This window comes from Lycorma delicatula, chromosome 5, assembly GCF_047948215.1.
Source record: "Lycorma delicatula isolate Av1 chromosome 5, ASM4794821v1, whole genome shotgun sequence".
NCBI lineage: Eukaryota > Metazoa > Arthropoda > Insecta > Hemiptera > Fulgoridae > Lycorma > Lycorma delicatula.
The window spans coordinates 179,441,048-179,460,361 of record NC_134459.1 but is presented as its reverse complement, the minus strand read 5'-3'; the positions used below and the strand labels follow the sequence as shown (position 1 = coordinate 179,460,361).

Here is a 19,314-nt window from a genome sequence, read left to right as displayed (position 1 = left end):
ATTTTTAAAAACCCACATTTTCGAGATTATTGTAAGTTTTATTTTTAGAACATAATTATACATTTCCTCTTTAATGGAACTACGAAAATTCCATTATCACCCGTCTTAAAGTGGTTAGGAAACTCCACTATGTAGCAAAATAATATGTTTGAGCATTACAATTTTTATTCATTCAGTGCTGTTTTTTTTTTTTTTTTTTCATGTTATTCAAAGAGATCTTTGTTTTCATGTGGTTTTGATAACATTTAATATCTTACATGTGACTTATTTGAATGAAATGATTTGTAAAAATTAGTTTTTGTTCATAAACAAAAAATTCAAAAAGCACAGCACAGCCACTCCATAAAGTGATTGTATGCGTTTTTGAATTTTTTTATCAAAGAACTAAATTTTACATTGTCGTTAATCATAAAACAACAATGTACATTAAAAAACTGAAATGTATTTTAGTTAAATGAAAAAAATATTTTAATATTGTAATCAAATAAGATGATCATTTTATTTTAAACAATGAAATATTAAAAAGTTGAAAAAAAAATTCTTTACAATTCACTGTCAATTAAGCAGAAAGTAACATTTTAAAAGGGCCTTATGGGGAACCTTTAATGTAACAAACTAGATGACATTATTCAAGCCTCTGTACCCAGTAAATCAGGTAGATGCTTAATTCTTTTTTTTTAATTTCCCTGTATATGTAATTTATATAAATATATTTTTTTAATTGTGCAAGATTCTTGATATTTCTCAGTTAAAATGAATACTACTCAATTTCAGTGCACATACATTTGGTAATGATAAAACTAAAGGGAAGTATTTGTTAAATACAAAAAGAAAAAATTATGTAAATCATTCTACAATTTCAACATGTTTGAGCAGTAATAAGAAAAATGAAGATTTCTGCTATTCATACTTTATGGTCTATGAATCCCTCCTACAGAAACAAAATATAAAGATAAATGATGGATTACAGTTAGTAGATTACTGAAAACAAGGTTTAAAAAATATTTTGAAACAAACTGGAATTTGAAGGGCTAAATAAATAACAAATGCATTTCAATTTCATTTTTCTTTAATAAATCTGGCATAGGATGCATAATTCTTGAAAAACAGGTAGGTAGCCACCAGTAACAGATTGAAACACTTCAAATTAAAAATTATGAGATAAAACAAATTGTAACAAGAAACACTTGAAGAAATTTATTTAAACAGCAGTCTGTTATTTGGCATGCTTTCATAGTCCTAGATCACATAAGTAGTAGAATGCTTATTATGTCCAATGCAGTCATGCTTAGTAGTATTCACACAAAAATACTTTTTGTAGGAATAAAACTTGTCATACCTAAAACATATGTTTTCATTTTAAGATGTGGAATCCCTTGCTTTTCATATTCTGTACTTGATCATGATCTGCCCCAAAAACTTGTACTACTTATTGTTACCTTCTTTGCAAATGACACGGTTATCTATATCTGTAATTAATTATTTAAAAGGGTTTGAAAATTCCATGTTAGCAGTTCAAAAAATTATTCACTGAATGAATTGTTACAATCCATTTATGTATATTTAAAGTTACTTTAAATATATTTAAAATTGTTACTGTGATTCCCAAGTAGACATAAAAATGTTTGTAACTGTGTAGAGAGAATTCCCACTAACAATAACAATAGTGTTTCTATTGCTCATAGTAGTGCATAATGTCTGAAGTATTATTAGATGATAAATTCTTCTTGGGATGATATCAGACTGATTTTGATTGCAACAAAGTAAAAGTGTACTGCTTTGCTTTGAAGTGCTTCAATAAAATACAAAGCTTGTCACAATTATTACGCTTACATATACTCTCATCTGAAGTATATCACCTCTTTGGCTCCCTCAAAAAGTATTTAAGAAACAAAAATAAGCAGTCAGATCATTATCTGGCACCCTTAAGTGTTGTAAACTCTAGATTGTGTAGACCTATATTTAGAAAATTAAATATGATATCTTATCCGTGTGTTTAGAATGTACAATCTTTATTTAAAAGAAGTCTCTTTTTAATATCCATCTCTAGTAAACCTGACAACAAAACTGTTTTTATAGAACTCATTAGAATACTTGGCTTTCAAGAAAAATTGTTATTATGCTTCTGTTGCCATTTTTAATAAACCACCAAACCATATGAAAAGTCTTTCTACAAATTTATTTAAAATGAAATAAAGATTCTTTTATGGAAACATTATTACAACACACATAAATACATACTGTTACATACATATGTGCTAAAATAATTTTCACAGCATCTTCTGAATTGTGAATGTTTTGTAGTAATTTTTTATATTTATTTATCTTATCAATTTATGAGTATATGTTTATATTTATTTAAGTAATAATAATTAATCTGGGATTTTCTCATACATATTTTTAACTTATGAGATTATCAAATAACACATTACATAACAGTCAGAACAAAATATATTTAAATATATAATGTATAAGCAATTGCTCATAAAATATGATAAACCTTACATAAATTTTCTACTGTTAAACATAGAAAAATATTTTGTGTACAAATGCTCTTACCCAAAATCATCTATTCTTTTTAGTATGAGACCACTACACTCTAAACATTCAAGGAGCAATTCAAAAGTTTTAAATCGGAAAGGATACAATTTATGATACATCAGTTTAAAGGACAATGACAAAAATACTGGTTTATGGCAATTCTAACAAAGACAACATTCATTTAATCATTTTACACTTCTAGTTCCAAAAGTGGTCACACTTACCTCATAAATAACTGATCAACATAAAACACTAAAAAAAATATAATTTAACAAATGTTCCTACCTCAAAACAACTATCTTTTGTAAGACCAACACAGGGGGGGGGGGGGTTAAAAAAGTTTAAAAGGAAAGAATAGGACTGTGACTTAAAGGGCACTGAAAAATAAAAAAAATTGATGTAAAAAATATTGGGCTACACAACTAACCAAAATGGTTGCCAATTAATATTTTTCACAGCTAGTTTCAAAAGTATCCTACAGTAACTCTAAACAATGATCTCAAATTAAAAAAATAATTGTTTTGAGATAAGAGCGCTTGATACAAATTTTGTTATTGTTTCACTGTCGAGCAGTTGCTCAAAAAAGATTTTACAGTAAAACCTCTTTTGAAACTGCTGTAGTTTTTGTTGCCTGCTGGATGCTTTGGGTAGTTGGTCTAGCAGCAAAAAATATATGCTTAGGGTTATCGTAGTTCTAAGATTCTTAAATAAATATTTTTATTTTTTATTGTTCTTTAAAATTACGCATCACTACGCTAACCTTTACATTTAAAGTTTTTCAGTTATCTGCTACGGGGCCTTGGGGTGTGATGGTCTCATACAAAAAAAAGTAGATGGTTTTAAGGAAGGAATATTTGATAAACTTCATTTTTATATAACTATAATAGTTCTGTTTTAACTCAACAAAACAAGATTAAATTAAAAATGTAGAGATTATATTTAAAGTTTAGAAAATGGTTTTTCCATATACCCTGTTCTAGTCATTATTTTTTGAATTCTAAATATTTTTCCCATCCAGACATAACATCTCAAAAAATGATGCCACAAAATAATATCGCAAGGAAAAAAGTAAAAAATAAAACTATTTTTGTTTTAAAACCAACATCAGAAATAATTTTTATTCAATAACAAGAATTATTAAGGCTTAGAGAAATGTTATATAGATTTTTCCAATTTAGGGTACAATCAGTATAGACGTACAAAAATGTAAGATCCTTTACAAGATTACATGATAAATAGACATGCTGTACCAACTATAGCTAAGATTATTAAATTAACAATTTTTGTTTATTAAAATTTAACAAAAGGCCAATTTTCAGAATCATCTCTTCATGTCTTCACAGTTTTATTTAAGTTGCAGGTTTTCTGAGCTATGGTTACAGTGGTGATGTCATCAGCAAATAAAATTAAATTGCTCTCTACATTGTTAGAATTGTTTACAAAAACAATAAAAACCAATGGATTCAAAACTTATTCAGTTAAAGGCTGAAATCTTTACCATAAAGAAAAGTACTATCGTCTGATTTTTTCTGTGCAAGCTATTTGACAAGTAAGATTTAAATTATTGCAACTCATCATGAGTTTCACTGTAAAATATAAGCATTTCAATAAAAATATTTACACCACACAATCATACATTTTGGCTAAATCACAAAAAATGCTAACAGTATTTTCTAATTTATCCACAGATAAAAAAACAGATAGGTGAAACAGTATTGTTGCAACACCTTCAAAAACTATACACTGTGATAAAGAAAACACTTTGTTACACTCTTAAATAGTTACAAATCAGTGTTTTCAAATACAATAATCAGCGTAATAACTTGTAAAAAAACTTTCAATAATGCAATAGGTCTGTAACTGTCTGGATGTCATTCAGACTCTTTCTTAAAAATAAGTTTAACTTGGAGGTAAGCCAGTTTAGTTGGAAAAATACAATCTTATACTTAGCACTTTTAAAATAATTTAGTTCTTTATAAAAAATATGATACAGTATCAAATATATTTTCAGTCTTTATTTACAAAAGAGTTCTCATATTATTATTAAGGATTTTCATATTTTTCAAAATACTATTTGGTGGAGCGTAAACCAGAGTGGAGTGAGCATGTTTTGCAGTAAAACAGCTTTACTGGTTCCGCAAATTAGAAATAAATAAATTTTTCTCAATATTGTCATCTTAAATAATCTTTATGTTGAAGTCACTGTACGGGTAAAATTGTTTACAAAAAAGAAATAGACCAAAAATGCCATTTACAAATAAAATTTAAAATAAAACAAAAAAGTATATAACTGCTGAACTTGTATGTAATAAAATAAATAATACTTATAAGAAATAATGTAAAAACGTTCATAACTTAAAACGCAATAAAAAATGTTATGAAACTGACAACATGGTTATATATATTCTACATACCTGCCCAGGTATCCTCAACAAAATCCTTCATATTATTTCCTATTTACTTATATCAATAGTAAGAAAGTCACTAAATCACAGGACACACTAGCGATTATAAAAATATAATAAATAAATTTACATTTGGTCGCCAAAGCAAAAAACTGTAGGTGGGGGTTCTCCTATATGAATCAAACAATTCAAATATTGTGATGAGGCTCTTGCATCAGTGAAGTACAAAAAAGATAAACCCCAGATTTTTTACAATGTACTTCTTAATGGCTAAATAGGTCTAAATATAAGAACAGCAAGGTATTTAATTCATTATAACATTTAAAAAAAAAATTATATACACACGTTTATTTAATAGAATACATTTACAAGAAAATTACAATAAGTAATTACAAATATAATTCCATACGGTTAAAGAATTATTACTTTTATATCACTAACAGGATAATAATAGTTTTGTCTTCGTTCCTGAACATAAAAAAAAGCAATTTCTTATATAAATTCACAATTTTTACATTAAGTTATAGTCGTGATTTAAACAAATTTTTTTACATGATTTCTTACCTTACAATAACTTCAGAAAGTAGTCTACTTTGCAACACCATTAATCAACACCATTTCAGCAGTAATTTTTATATTATGCACCGACAACCTTGTATCACAGCTATGTTCATTATCAAAATCAATTTAATAAATAAATAACATAAATTAATCAGTCAGTTCATCATATAAAAGTTCAATTTAAAGTGTGTATATAAAAAAAATTAGTACTGTTAAATCTCCTGTTCATGAAATAATGTTGACCAAGCCTGATCCCAATACAAGAACAAGTTTTCGTTTAAATGCAAAGAGTAAAATTTAAGATAATGTAATAATTAACCGTTATAATTTTTAAGTAACAAAAAACTGTCACTTTTTAAAAATAATTACTAATTTGTAAGTTTTATTTATTTAAAAGATTTAATTTATGTCATTTTGATATTGTTAGAAAGCGACTTCTACCAGTCTGCAGGTTACTCCGACTGGGTGTTATATAACAACTATTCAGTGCAATAGAGAATCTGGGTTGAAATCAAAATAAAATGGATAAATTACACTTTTACTAAGCATTATCAGGCTATTCTTTTAAAATTGTACTTGAGTAACAATAATTTTACTTTAATTGAAGTATCCATGTTACCGATGTACCTTTCTTTGTTTATTCATATTCAATTTATACAGCACTACTAAGGTTAATTTTGAACAACACTTAAAAAATGTAACTTAAAATGAACTTTCAAAAAGGAAGGTGCTGAGTAACTAAAAATCTCATTCCTGAAACATATAGTGCTGCCTGTGTGCGATTTGGTTGGACTCATATGAGCAATCATGTTTGTATATGTTTTGAATGATTTGTGTGTAAAACTTAAGAAGCCAATTCAGCCATTCAATAGTAATCGTTTGTAAATACAATAAAGACCTCTCTGTAAACTTGGATATAAAAATAGTGATCAAAATTTTGAGCAACATATCAACATCAATTTTTTTTTACAAATTGTATTATTATTGGATTTTAGAACTATTGAGAGCGGCATACGGTGTGTTTCTGAAAAAGTTAATAATCTTTGAGCGGAGTAAAAAATTCAAATATGGTGAGATGTGAATGATGATTCTGAAAACAGGCAGCCAAAATTGAAAATAATGAAATCCAAATCTAAATTGTGGCCAGACAAATGAATAACCCTTTGGACAATAACCAAGGCATGTTGCACTCATTAATTGAAACTTTTTGACTAGAAAGCAATTATTGGGTTAGTCCATCCTGATATTCGTCTGACAGCCCTGTGATTTCCAACCATTACCACAATTAAAGTCTGAACTAAAAGGATCTAGATTTTCTGACATCTCTGATAACCACTTTGATAAAGGTGGCAGTACTTGCTAATAAACAATTTTTAACATAGGTTTTTAAAGGTGCTTTACACGAATAAATAGGAAATTGTCACATCTTGTACTTAAAATTATTCTTTTATTACTGCAAATATAAAAAATTAAATAATACCAGAATGGGAAATCTCATCTCTGTTAAGGAATGATTACAGATTCTTGAAAATACGAGGTTCTGCAATATTAATCGGTATTTATTTGAGCGTGTAAAAGAAAGGTCTGGTGAGCAACTAACTATTGAGCAAGTACTTATAAACATTTCTTAAATGAACAGAATTATGATATAATATTTCCTATCTGCAACTACTGATAATAGACTGATATTGCAGTACTGATAATGGATACAAAGATCTGAAAAATTGTTTACATATTCTATTAAATTAAATGAAGAAACATACTTCAGCAGGTTATAAAAAAATCAGATGAAAAATGAGAAATTTACAACACTTAAAATTAAAATAAAAAGCAGATAACCAGGATTTGCTGCAACAGGATATTTTTTTATTAACACCTTTGTTTCCTTGATATAGATGAGAATGAAAAAAAAAATAATTGAAATGTAGGTTTTATAGGTTCTGTAAGTCATACAAACCAAAATACTGTCGCTCGACGGCAAGGATATATTTAGTAAAATTAGTGCTGCACTTGTAGGTAAAACATTTCCTAAACGTGGTAAGCACAGCATTAAAACCATCAACTGTAGTACTTTCTGAAGTATTTGTTATTTAAAATGAATTTTTTGTAAGAGCAATGTACTCTTATTTTAATGTAAGAACAGCTGCAAATGATATAAAATGGTTTTATAGGAAATAAAATTTTCTCTGGTCATCCTGACCTTCAGTTATTCACATTAAAAACTGCCTGTTATAATCTTTGAAAAAAACTATTGTAGAAATCACTTATTTTTGGACTGATGAATTAACAAAGAAGGTTTTGAACATGGGAATATTTAAATGGAAATTCATAGTGTATGAAAAATGCCATGCCCAACTGGAATTCAAACCTGGGACCTTTGGATAAAAGACCGAGATACTACCATTCTGCCATGGAAATTGGGAATTCAGGTCACATTTTAAAGTACAAGAATTAAAAACCATTAACTAGTTTATTAAATTGAATCTATTTAATGTTACATAGGCCGATTACTTCAGGTTATCTATCATTTACATACAAAATAAATAAAAAAATAGTATTAGATAATGTTTATTTTAGTGATGAAATTTGGCTCTCCATTTTAATGTGCATAAAATAATCATTAGAATCACCTTTACTACGAAGAAATAATTTAAGAATTTTCTTTCTGATAATTTTTTACACTTAATACTTAGTAATTAAACTAATTCTGTACTTTCTCTTCAATCATGATACAAAATACGACGTTTAATTCATTAACTCAAAACAATTATGCAGATAATTTTCTGTGACGTGATGTAATACTACAGTTAGGCGAGACCTTACGCATGACTTCTCATATGATTTCAGTGCATCTATGGTACACAGTTAATATTGATTTTGATATTTGTGACAATGTATTGGGGATATTACATTAGTTTTAATAATTTAAACCTTGGAAAAACATTCCATTCAAAATGAAAACAAACATATATATATATATATATATATATATGTATATAAAATGCAAATAAAATTCAGAGATTCCAGTACATTCAGAGAATAGAACTTCTTCAACTAACACCTAGAAACAGCAGTGACTAAAATAAACTATAATTTCATTAGTTGCATTGCCTGCCTGATTCACAGAATAATGATGATGTCCTGAGCAGTGACTATTCAGTTTACATCTTATATTGTCCTTGTTCACCACACATATTCTAAGCTATAATAAAGAATTTTACAACTGGAAATACTGCTACACAGCTTGCAATAATATTGATAACTATATGCTGAGGATGTGCAAAGTCTATGATGTCCTCACATTTTATTTAAATAGTATATATCTAATGACAAAACACCTAATAACAAAATATTATAATGTTATACCAGTATTTTGTTACACTTCACTCTTAATAAGCGTATTAAATTTACATACCATTGGTTTTAAGAATGTTATTAGAATGTAGTCACTCTTAGCATCTACCAGCAAATTACAATTGTTTTATTTTACAGAATACAATACTACATTTAATATTTTATAAGATAAATATATAAACACAAATATACACCAGGATAAATGGTTTATTTTTAAACTTATTACAATAATTATAAGAAAATCATTGATTTACAATGGGAAGGGTAATTTGTTATAATAAATTAACGAGTATTAACAACAAATTAAACAGTAAAAACGATATTAATCGCTATCAGAATTTATCACATGTTTCCTATAATTGCGATGTAAATGTTTTGATGACAACTTTTTTGGTGAACGATTGTTATTAATAGATACACTGTCAGATAAAAATATTCCGCTATCTTGTGTTTCACCTTCTCGAACAGTCTGTGAATCAGGAGTGGTCGAAGCAGATGTGTTCAGATCATCATGTGATACAGTGCTTACAGAACTTTCTAAAAGAGTTGACGTACTCGGAACAGGTGTACCTTCAGCTTCATCATCTTTATCATATTTACCATTACCGCATAATTTTATCAGTATTTTTCTCTTTTTAAAATGACGTTTTAATTCATTTTGTTTATCAAATTTATCATCAGCTTCATTTTTTGAAGCATCAGGATTTTCCTTGTTTTCCCCATCAGAGCTGACAGAATGATGGTCGACAAAATAATTTGATCGTTTACGTTTCCTTGATTTACGCATACGTTTTCGTTTTTTAGACTTATTTCTGACATTATCGATTTCATTATCATCACTATCATTACTGCTGTGATTACTGCCACTGCTACTATTACTGCTACTGCTACTATTATTACTACTAATACTACTATTACTTGCACTACTGATACGGGATGCAGCATTATTACAATCCCGAACTGAAGTGTTACCACTGGTAGAGCCTTCAACACTTTGATTGTTTTTAGCCAGTCTCATTAATTGTGCACGTTTTTTTGCTATCAATTTTAAAATAGGATTCGATTTATTCTTTCTTCTCCTCGAATGACCTAAAATGATCAAAATACATAGAAAATTTTGTAGAAATTAACATATTTAAAACAATTTTATTCATAGAAAATATTCATTAAAGAGACTTCATATCTGCTATGAGGGTTTAACTAGCAAAAATAATGCAATAGTATTTTTACTTTACTCTCAAAAAGTAAACTTATAATTAAATGCGCACAGAAGTTATACTTTTTTGGAGTTTTACACTTCAGTACAAATGAACAATTAAATTTAATTAGTTATCATTTGAAGTAAATGGCACAATTTAAACATTTAACACGATTAAATATTTAAGTTAAAGAAATTTTAACTGCATATGTACTGATGTCAAGATATACATTTTAAATTGTGTTCCGAGTGGTCAATGTTTTTTTGCAATTTTTGTTTAAATTGTGGATAAATTTGTAACGCTGCAGTCTCAAAAACAAAAACAGGATCGTCCATTTAATTCACCTGATGAGGAGGATCAAGCAGCAAAGGGATCTGCTTCAAGGCATGGAAGCATTGATGAAAAAATTCTTCGATGAAAACTAGGCCAAGCTGGTAACAAAAGATATTTTGGGTATATCGGTTGCTATTCAAGATCTTGCATAGGAAAACAGATTGTTGAATGAAGAAGTGTGGATTTTGAAGGAAGAAAATATCAAAATTTTGACCTGGCTTGATAATTACAAAGACTGGGTACGCTGTAATAATTTAATACTCAAAGGGCTGAAATCTAATTCCGATATGGATTGCCATGTGATTGTGAGGGACTTTTGTAGGGATGTGTTATAAACAGAACAGCAAGTAGTGATTAATCGGGCCCATACGCTTGGTAAAAAAAGGATAATGCTCCATTATTAAGCATTTGTCATTTGATAGCGATATTGAGTGTATATTAAAAAACACAGAGAGGTTAAAAGGAACCAGCATGAATAGTACACATGGCATTTTTCACACACGCTACAAATCATTCATCTCATCCTCTGACGCAATACTTAATGGTGGTTCCGAAGGTTAAACAAAAAAAAAAATAAATAAAAAATAAAATAAAAAAAAGCTTGATAATACACAAGCACTTTTGTTGAGAAACTAGGAAAAAAGGGAAAACTTGTGGCAATTCAAAGAAAAGTTAATAAAGTGGTGGGCAATAAGAACATATTAATGTGGACCAGCCGATTGTGGAGGGTAAAAAATTTACCTGGATGGCAACGGGATGGTTGATGTGTAGATCGCAAGACTATGTACAAAAATTGAAAGAGTTCTATTATGTCTTTGGGAAAGTTGTTAAAAAAAAATCAATGGACAAACCAGGGAGGTTTAATAGTGTGAAGTTGTCTTGTTAGAAAGGATAGAGAGATAAAATACTTAAGATTCTAGGATGTAAGGTAACGAGACTCGGAGGTAACTTATAGTTGCATGATTTTTTTTTTTTGCTTATAAAGAAGTATGATATTGTTTGTTTGAGTGAGACTTGGTTGGATGATGAGAAAGCTGAACAATTTGATAATTTGTTTCAGAAGTATAAAGTTTTATGGGTTCCAGCAGTTAGAAGTTTGGGTTATGGAAGGTCTAAAGGTGAAATTATGATAGCCTATAAATCTAATTTGTGGAGTTTAAATTGTAATTTTTTTTCAAGCTGTGGGGGGACAGCTATGACAATAAAATGGAATGGATGATTGCTGTGTGTACATAATTCCAGTTTACTTAAACAATAGTGGGTGTGGGAAGATGATTTTAGAAGATTATGGAGCTTTATGGAAAACATTGGTGAAAATTGTTACTTTGTATTGCTAGGGAATTTTAATAGTAGAGATTGACAGGAACTGCCAGATGAAATAAGGAGAGTGAATGGAATGTAAATGCAATTAGGTGTTCTAAGGATGAGGTGATTAATGCTCAGGAGCGGAAAGTGATTCAATTGTACGAGGTTTGATCTGTGTGCAATAAATTGGGGAACAGGGACTGATAAGAAAGGTGAATGGACTTTTATTGGTAGATGGGAAGTTTGGTTGTAGATCTATGTTACATATCAACAAAGTACAGTTAACGATTTTCAAGTTACTTCTGCAGATTTCTTGAATCACATGCCAATTGTGGTGAGACTACAATGGCAGCAATCACTTAAAAATGATAACTGCTTTTTTGTCTCTGTCACTGAAGCTGAGATGGTCTGTGGCAAAGACAGAGAGGTACAAGCATGCATTGGAAAATTTAACATGGGATGTGGCTTTGTCAGGGGTCAATTCATTTGAAGTGTTATTATCCACTTATTTGGATATTATCCACTTCAAATGGATAATGTTAAAAAAAAAATTGAAACTTACCCACTTGTTTCCTACATGTCTCAGGACCTTAAGACTACTTTTTTTAGATTTTTTATTTAAGCAGAATTTCCTGCAGCAGCCATTTTTGTTACGGTGCACATACCTATTTTTGTGATTGTAAAAGTTTACGGAAAAAATCATAACTAAAAAACTATTGGTTCTGGAAGTTTGAAACAGCAATTTAATCATTTTCTCAAGGTAAAAGACTGATCCACTGGTTTATTTACCAGTGAATTATTTTTTTATATGTAGGCAAATTAGCAGTTTTACCATAAATAATATTAATGGTTATTACTTACCCCTAAACTTTTATGAATTTTTGAAAACTAATTTTTTTTTAAAAATTCAACTTTTGGCTTCAAATAACTCTTTAAATTTACACAACTTACAGTGTTTTTGAAGATGTTTATGGCAAATAAAAAAGTTTCATGTGTGTTGTACTAATAAAAAAGTTATAACCTCTCAAAAATCATGAAAAACCTGTTAAAAACGGTACCATTTTTACTCACTAAATAAGTGCTCCAAGGAGGTTTCTTGTCTTCTTGGCACTTTAATATTTTTATACTTATTACTATAGTTGAAAGACTTGTTTGAACCATTCAACTACAGTGCTTGAAGTCATTTCCAATCATCAGGAAAATTCATGTTGCAATACAATCATTTATGTTTGTTGCATCATTTAGCTTTGCAGTTACAGAGTGGTCAGTCTGACATTAATGAACTGTTCACATCTTTATCGAGTGTCTCAAATTTCATCCTGTGTTTGAAAGTGTTCATTAAATAAATAAGTTTTACTTAATAATATTATATTTGAAAATTTTAAAACCAGTTAAATTTTTACATTATTTTCAAGTAATTTCACATAAAACAATGTTAAATAGGAATTTATGTAAATGAAGAGTGTCATAAAACAGTAATGGTACAGTGCCAAAAGAATTCATTAATTTGTGAAATTAGTGATGAAAATCGTCAACTTTTTTTACATGATAATTCAGATGTCACTAGTGTTTGTAAATATAGTGAAAAAAAGTTTTTGTCAAAATTCAGTCACCTGTATGGATACCTCTGTTATGTATGACCCTTTGAAAACTCATAAAAAAATAGTTAAAACTTAAGACAAATAACATTAGAGCAAGCTCTTAAAGAACACATTTTTCCAAATTTAAATTTAGTTTCTAGAAAGTATCTTTGTGTTAACTGTTTCAAAAGTATTTTTTCTCAGAAAAACAAAGAATTATATGAATCATTTCATTTTTCCATCCAGCTGGACCACACACATCATTTCAAAAGTCTCAACAAGACAAAGTCTAGGTACCGATCTGCAAAGTCCTGAGAAAGTTGACATCACTTGAACTAACGACAGTGACAGGTCGTTCTCACACAATTTCAAGAGAATTATCAGAAGAGATATAGCTGTTGGTAACCACACTAAATAATAAACCCTCGTTGCTAAAAAAACAGACTATTTCATTAAAGAATAATTAAAATTTTGCAACAATTTATTTTTTCTTCGATAGCATTAACAAAAATAAACCAATAAAAAATAAAAATGAATTCTTGAAAAAAGATGTAGGCTACTCATTGAAATCTGTTTGTGTAAGTTTTACAAGCATTTTTGAATCAAAATTGTATTAGGTTACTAGTATTGGTTAAGTTATCATTAAATCATGACCTTATCATTAATAATTTTAAAAAACTATTTTAAAAATATTGAACGTCAACTTCAACAACATAGAGATAAAAAAATGTAAAGGCAAAGAAGAAAAGAACCCCCCTCCCTTTGGAGAAATTATTTAGCGAGTCAAATGGTACTGCTTTTAACAAGTTTTTCATGATTTTGAGAGGTTATAACTTTTTATTAGTACAATACACAAGAAACTTGTTTATTTGCCATAAATGTCTACAAAAACACTGCAAGTTGTGCAAATTTGAGATTTCTATCACCAGACCCATCAGAGTAATTTGAAGCCTAAAGTTGAATTTTTAAAAACTATTAGTTTTCAAAACTTCATAAAAATTTAGGGCTAAGTATATCACCATTAATATTATTTATAGTAAAACTATACTAACATATACCTAGATATAAAAAAAAAATAATAATTCAAACTGTGTATGCCATTCCTGTCTCTTGAAAAAAATTACAGAAAGTGAAATTTCACAGTTTTTCATGTTCAACTTTATTGGTAATTTTCCCATACGAAGAAGAAAGATAGGTAAATAAATCACTGAACCAATTTTTTTACCTTGAGAAAATATGATTAAACTGCTTTTGCTTCATCCTTCCAGGACCAATAGTTTTTTAGTTATGATTTTTTCCATAAATTCTTACAATCACAAAAATAGGTGTTGTGTGCACTGTAATGAAAATGGCCATCACAGGTAAACTGCTTAAATAAAAAAATTAAAAAAAAAAACTAGTTTTACGGTCCTGAGACATGTAGGAAACAAGTGGATAAGTTTCAATTTTTTTTTAATTGGTTAAGCAACCAGCTTATGTTTTTTTTTTGGGACACTTCAAATGGACTGACCCCTGGGAAAAGTGGTCAAGATAGTAAAAAAAGGGGGGTTGTTCCAGTCGCGTATGCATTACTATTTAGGATGGACAAAACTTTGGACTCTCCAATCAATCAGGTAGAATTAAATGCTGTCTTGAAACAATTAAATGCTATTGAACAATAATATTGAATCAATATCTAACAAACTTCAAGAATTTTTAATTTATTTAAAATATTTTTTTATAAAAGTTACCTAGTAAACATTTTTCTAATATTAGATGGAAATCCTGTCCCCTAAATTTTACAGAAGGGATGTTTCTTGCTATAACTGTTTTCTTGAGATCAATGTTTATTTAATTCCATATAAAGGGCATGTGCTATGTTAGTCCTGATGAGCAATCTGGGTTGGGAGTTTGAGTGGTTCAGACAGTTTTGTAACTAATTGTTGAACTGAACTAATGAAGAAGCCTCATGTGAAGTCAGAATAATAACAATAACCTTCTTTCAATTTTTTATTATTAAACATTTTTGAGTAACATACGTTAGCAAGTGAAGGAAAAATTAATTTTGGAATTAGTTCAAAAAAAGTTGAAAAACAATGCCAAATTAGTTTTTGAAAAGTTTTTTATTATAGAGCAATATAAAAACCTTTCAAGATTTTACACAAAAAAAAAACTGTTGAAAAGAAAGGATTGATGCCATAAATATTAATGTACAAGGCGTGTCCAAAAAGTGAGTTTAGTTTCTAAACATTGCCACTGCAGTCACAAGCTATGTTCCGAATCACCTGGCTTATTACGATGAGATTGATGCCATTCTTTTTCAGTTGTCTAGTCTGTATGCTTCTTAGTGTATGTTCATAAAGTTTAAGAAAAGAATTTACACCCGCCACGTGTATAATTTGGTCAGCGATTCATTTCTTGAATGCAAAAGACATAAAACCAATTAAAATTCACAGTCAGATTTGTGACATTTGTAGAGAAAATGCACTGAATGATTCTACAATTTGGACAAAATGATGATGAATCATTTTTTATTACTGATCATGATGAGGGTGATCATTTTTTATTACTGATGATTTGGTGTGTGTAACTGATGACATGATTAAAGAAAACAAACGATTCACAGTCGCATATCCCTTTGTAATTTTCCAGAAATTTCACATCTGCTTCTGCATGAAATAGTGCCTGAGAAATTGAATAATAAAAAAACTGTGTGTATACTGGGTGCCTAAAATGCTTATGGAATATCACAAAATGAAACTGTATGACAACACTTTGGAATTTTTAATTCGGTACAGAGAACACCACGATGACTTCTTGAGCTGTTTAGTCATTAGAAATGAGACATCATTGTTGCATGCAATGCCTGAAGGGACATCTACGAAATAGTGACATACTTATTTGTTCAGAAAGACAAAATGCAAACTCATATCATGCAAGTAGCTTTTTGGAACAAAAAATAAGTTTTACATATCGACTTCTTGCCTTGATCAATAGAAGTCTATTGCAAAATTTGAAAAAAATTCATCATTCAATCTTGAACAAGCAAGGTGGCTTTTGCTTTTATTTGGGCATTTTATCAATTCAAAATAACGCTTGCCTACATACTAACACCATAATGCAACATCTCCTCCTGACCTTTAACCAGGAACAGTTCAATCATTCCCAATACAGATTGAACAATGCCCCGCTATCACTTGTCCTTGTAGCTAAAAAATTTCCTTGCTGCCCGACAGTAACTTTATAATGACGATGACAAACAAGCGATTAATGTGTGGCTTGATATGAGCTGGTTTACTGTCTACATTAAGAGGGTTAACACAAGACAGGATGCTGATGCTGTAGTACAGCCATTTTTCACTCTAACATTGTGTGGTGGTAGTGGTTACCATCACCACCACATAACAATGTTGTTAAGAGCGGTAACCAGTACATATGACTAACAATCACAACTGTATACAGAAGTTTGCTTACCAACAGTTCTTCCTCTAGAATTACTAACGCTTACATCATTCAATTCTACTTCATTATTACCATTATCACCAGTAACATCACCGCCGCCACCACCATTATCATCATCATCGTCATCACCTTCTTCTTCTTCATCATCATCATCATCATCACGCTTCCCTGATGAATCTAAAATTATGTTAATTAAATCTAAATTACGTTGAATTAGTTAATTTAATTTTAAAATGTTAATAAAAAAAAAGATTAATTACAACACATTAAAAGTAGTAATAATAATAAAAAACAATAAGATCATAACTAAAACTCAAACCTCAAAATATAACAGCTGGTTGATCATCACACAAAACTGGAATTAAGAATCCCATTCAATTAGCTGAAAATATCACAACTACATTGTAAAAGGAAAGAGCTGACCATCAATTAAATATTGCTCAATTACATATGAGCAGTTTTTAAGTAAACCTTTTTTTTTTTTTAATGGTCAAGAAGGTATGTACAAAGTATTAAAATAAATTACAATGCAGACATAATGATTAAGATGTAATTTAATTCTTGGTGGCAAAAGATATATTCTGCAGCAGAATTTCTGGACCAAAATGTGGTGAATGAAAACAATCTTTGGAGTGGTTTCATCTGTTTTGAGATGTAAGAAGGGAATATTCTTGAATTAAATAGTAATCTCCTTTATAGTAATGACACAAAGATTTGATTGAAAAAGAAAAAAATAATTGTTTGAAAATCACTGCTCTGTAGTTTGGGTAATCTTCTAGATTTATAAATGTTTCACACAAATCTATGATACTTTAACTGAAAATTGCAGAGCAGTAATTGATATAATGTTGGCATCTTAAATCCCTAAGGTCAAAGAGGTTTAAATAAGATAACTTTGGTTATCATATAATAAAATCTTTCTTTATGAAACTTAAACAAATTTAAAGACCTATTTCCTAGCTCACCAAAATAACAAAAAGTCAAGGGATGTTTAGTAAAATTTTCTTTTGTACAATAACAATCAATCACTTGCAGCAAATCAAATGCTTAAGTGTCACTATAAATCTTTCTTTTATTTCACGCAATCAAATTTACAACTTAAACTTCTTTCAGCAAATAATTAAATAACTGTCATCAAGTAACAGTAGTCATTAAATTTGCATCAAGTAATCAGCATTTTTACAAAAATAATATAATAATGTTTCAAACAAAACAAACTGTTTCAAATCAGATTTGAAACTGACAAAGTAAAAAAATCCCTTTCGGCATACCGGAAGGCGGAGGTAGATTTTACCGGAGCTAAGTAGGGGATAAAACACCCACCAGGTTGGTCTGGTGGTGAAAGCGCCTTTCCAAATCAGCTGATTTGGAAGATGAGAGTTCTAGCATTCAAGTTCTAGTAAAGGCAGTTACTTTTACATGGATTTGAATACTAGATCGTGGATACCGCTGTTCTTTGGTGGTTGGGTTTCAATTAACCACATATCTCAGGAATGGTTGAACTGAAACCCCGTACAAACTACACTTCATTTACACTCATACATATCATTCTCATTCATCCTCTGAAGTAATACCTGAATGGTAATTTCCAGAGGCTAAACAGGAAAAGAAATGTAGGGGATAAAAAATATTTACACCTTAAAGTTAAGAAAAACTTCAAATTTACTCTATACGACAACGGTTGCATGTTTAGCATACGACAAGCCCCATGTTCTTACAATTCCAGCAATATTTTGGTCATCCCTTGTCGTAAGGGTTGGTTATATCAAAAATTATTCAGACAAAAGTTTTTGTATTGTTTAGAGGACCACTTTAAACCGATTCAATACTATGTCTATTACATAAGGTATGATTTTTTTTTATCTTCCAAACCACATTTTTTTCACCCCTCTGGGTCAGTGGTTGGTGATATCAAAAAACTTTACTTAGATAAGTTTTAGCCCTTATCCAAAGAATAGTAACAACTTTAAACAAATTTTATATTTTACTTAATAAGAAAGTTATAGCGATATTTTTTTTTTTTAAAGTCCCCATTTTCATCCCCATAGTCTGATTTTATCCATTAATGAACTCGACCGAGATTAAGGGTTGTTATATTTTATGTATCAATTTGAAAGTGATTGGCACAAAATTATGGCAGTTATCGTGTCCACAAGAAAATGATATATATCTTGTTAGCACATATATGCCTAATTTAATATCGGCAGGCGAATATGGTTTTGGGATCTGGGGGTTATGGCTTTGTGAAACACAAAGATATGTCAAAATTTCCAGAAGTTGAATCATGATACCCATGTCAATAGGTAGCTTTCTTATTAAATCTACCTAAAAGCTATAAACAGATAGTTGAAATCACTGATGGGAATTTTTTTAAAAAGAAATATGAGTGAAATATGTAAAATAACAAAATAGTGGCTATGTGAAATAATAGTAATTATGTATAAATATAAACAAACTGTTATTAATTTTAGTACTTTTTATTATTTGTTATTTCATTTAGCGCTTTTTCACTTCTTCAGAATGGCCACTTGTATACAAAATTGATTAAAAATTGTATATTAACTACCTTAGTGATTGAAATAAAGTTAACTACAC

The 19,314-nt window shown here is 29.3% G+C and overlaps 1 protein-coding gene across 1 annotated transcript in view; it reads right to left on the bottom strand.

Moving 5' to 3' along the window:
• Positions 1–5,279: 5,279 nt before the first annotated feature.
• Positions 5,280–19,314, bottom strand: part of LOC142325641 (DDB1- and CUL4-associated factor 5) — a 53,846-nt gene continuing 39,811 nt past the window's right edge. The window contains exons 9-10 of the mRNA XM_075367656.1: positions 16,732–16,896; positions 5,280–9,950 (exon numbers count right to left, since the gene is read on the bottom strand). Of these exons, the coding sequence (XP_075223771.1) occupies positions 9,184–9,950; positions 16,732–16,896 (932 nt within the window). The 3' untranslated portion in view covers positions 5,280–9,183. The remainder of the gene's footprint in view (positions 9,951–16,731; positions 16,897–19,314) is intronic.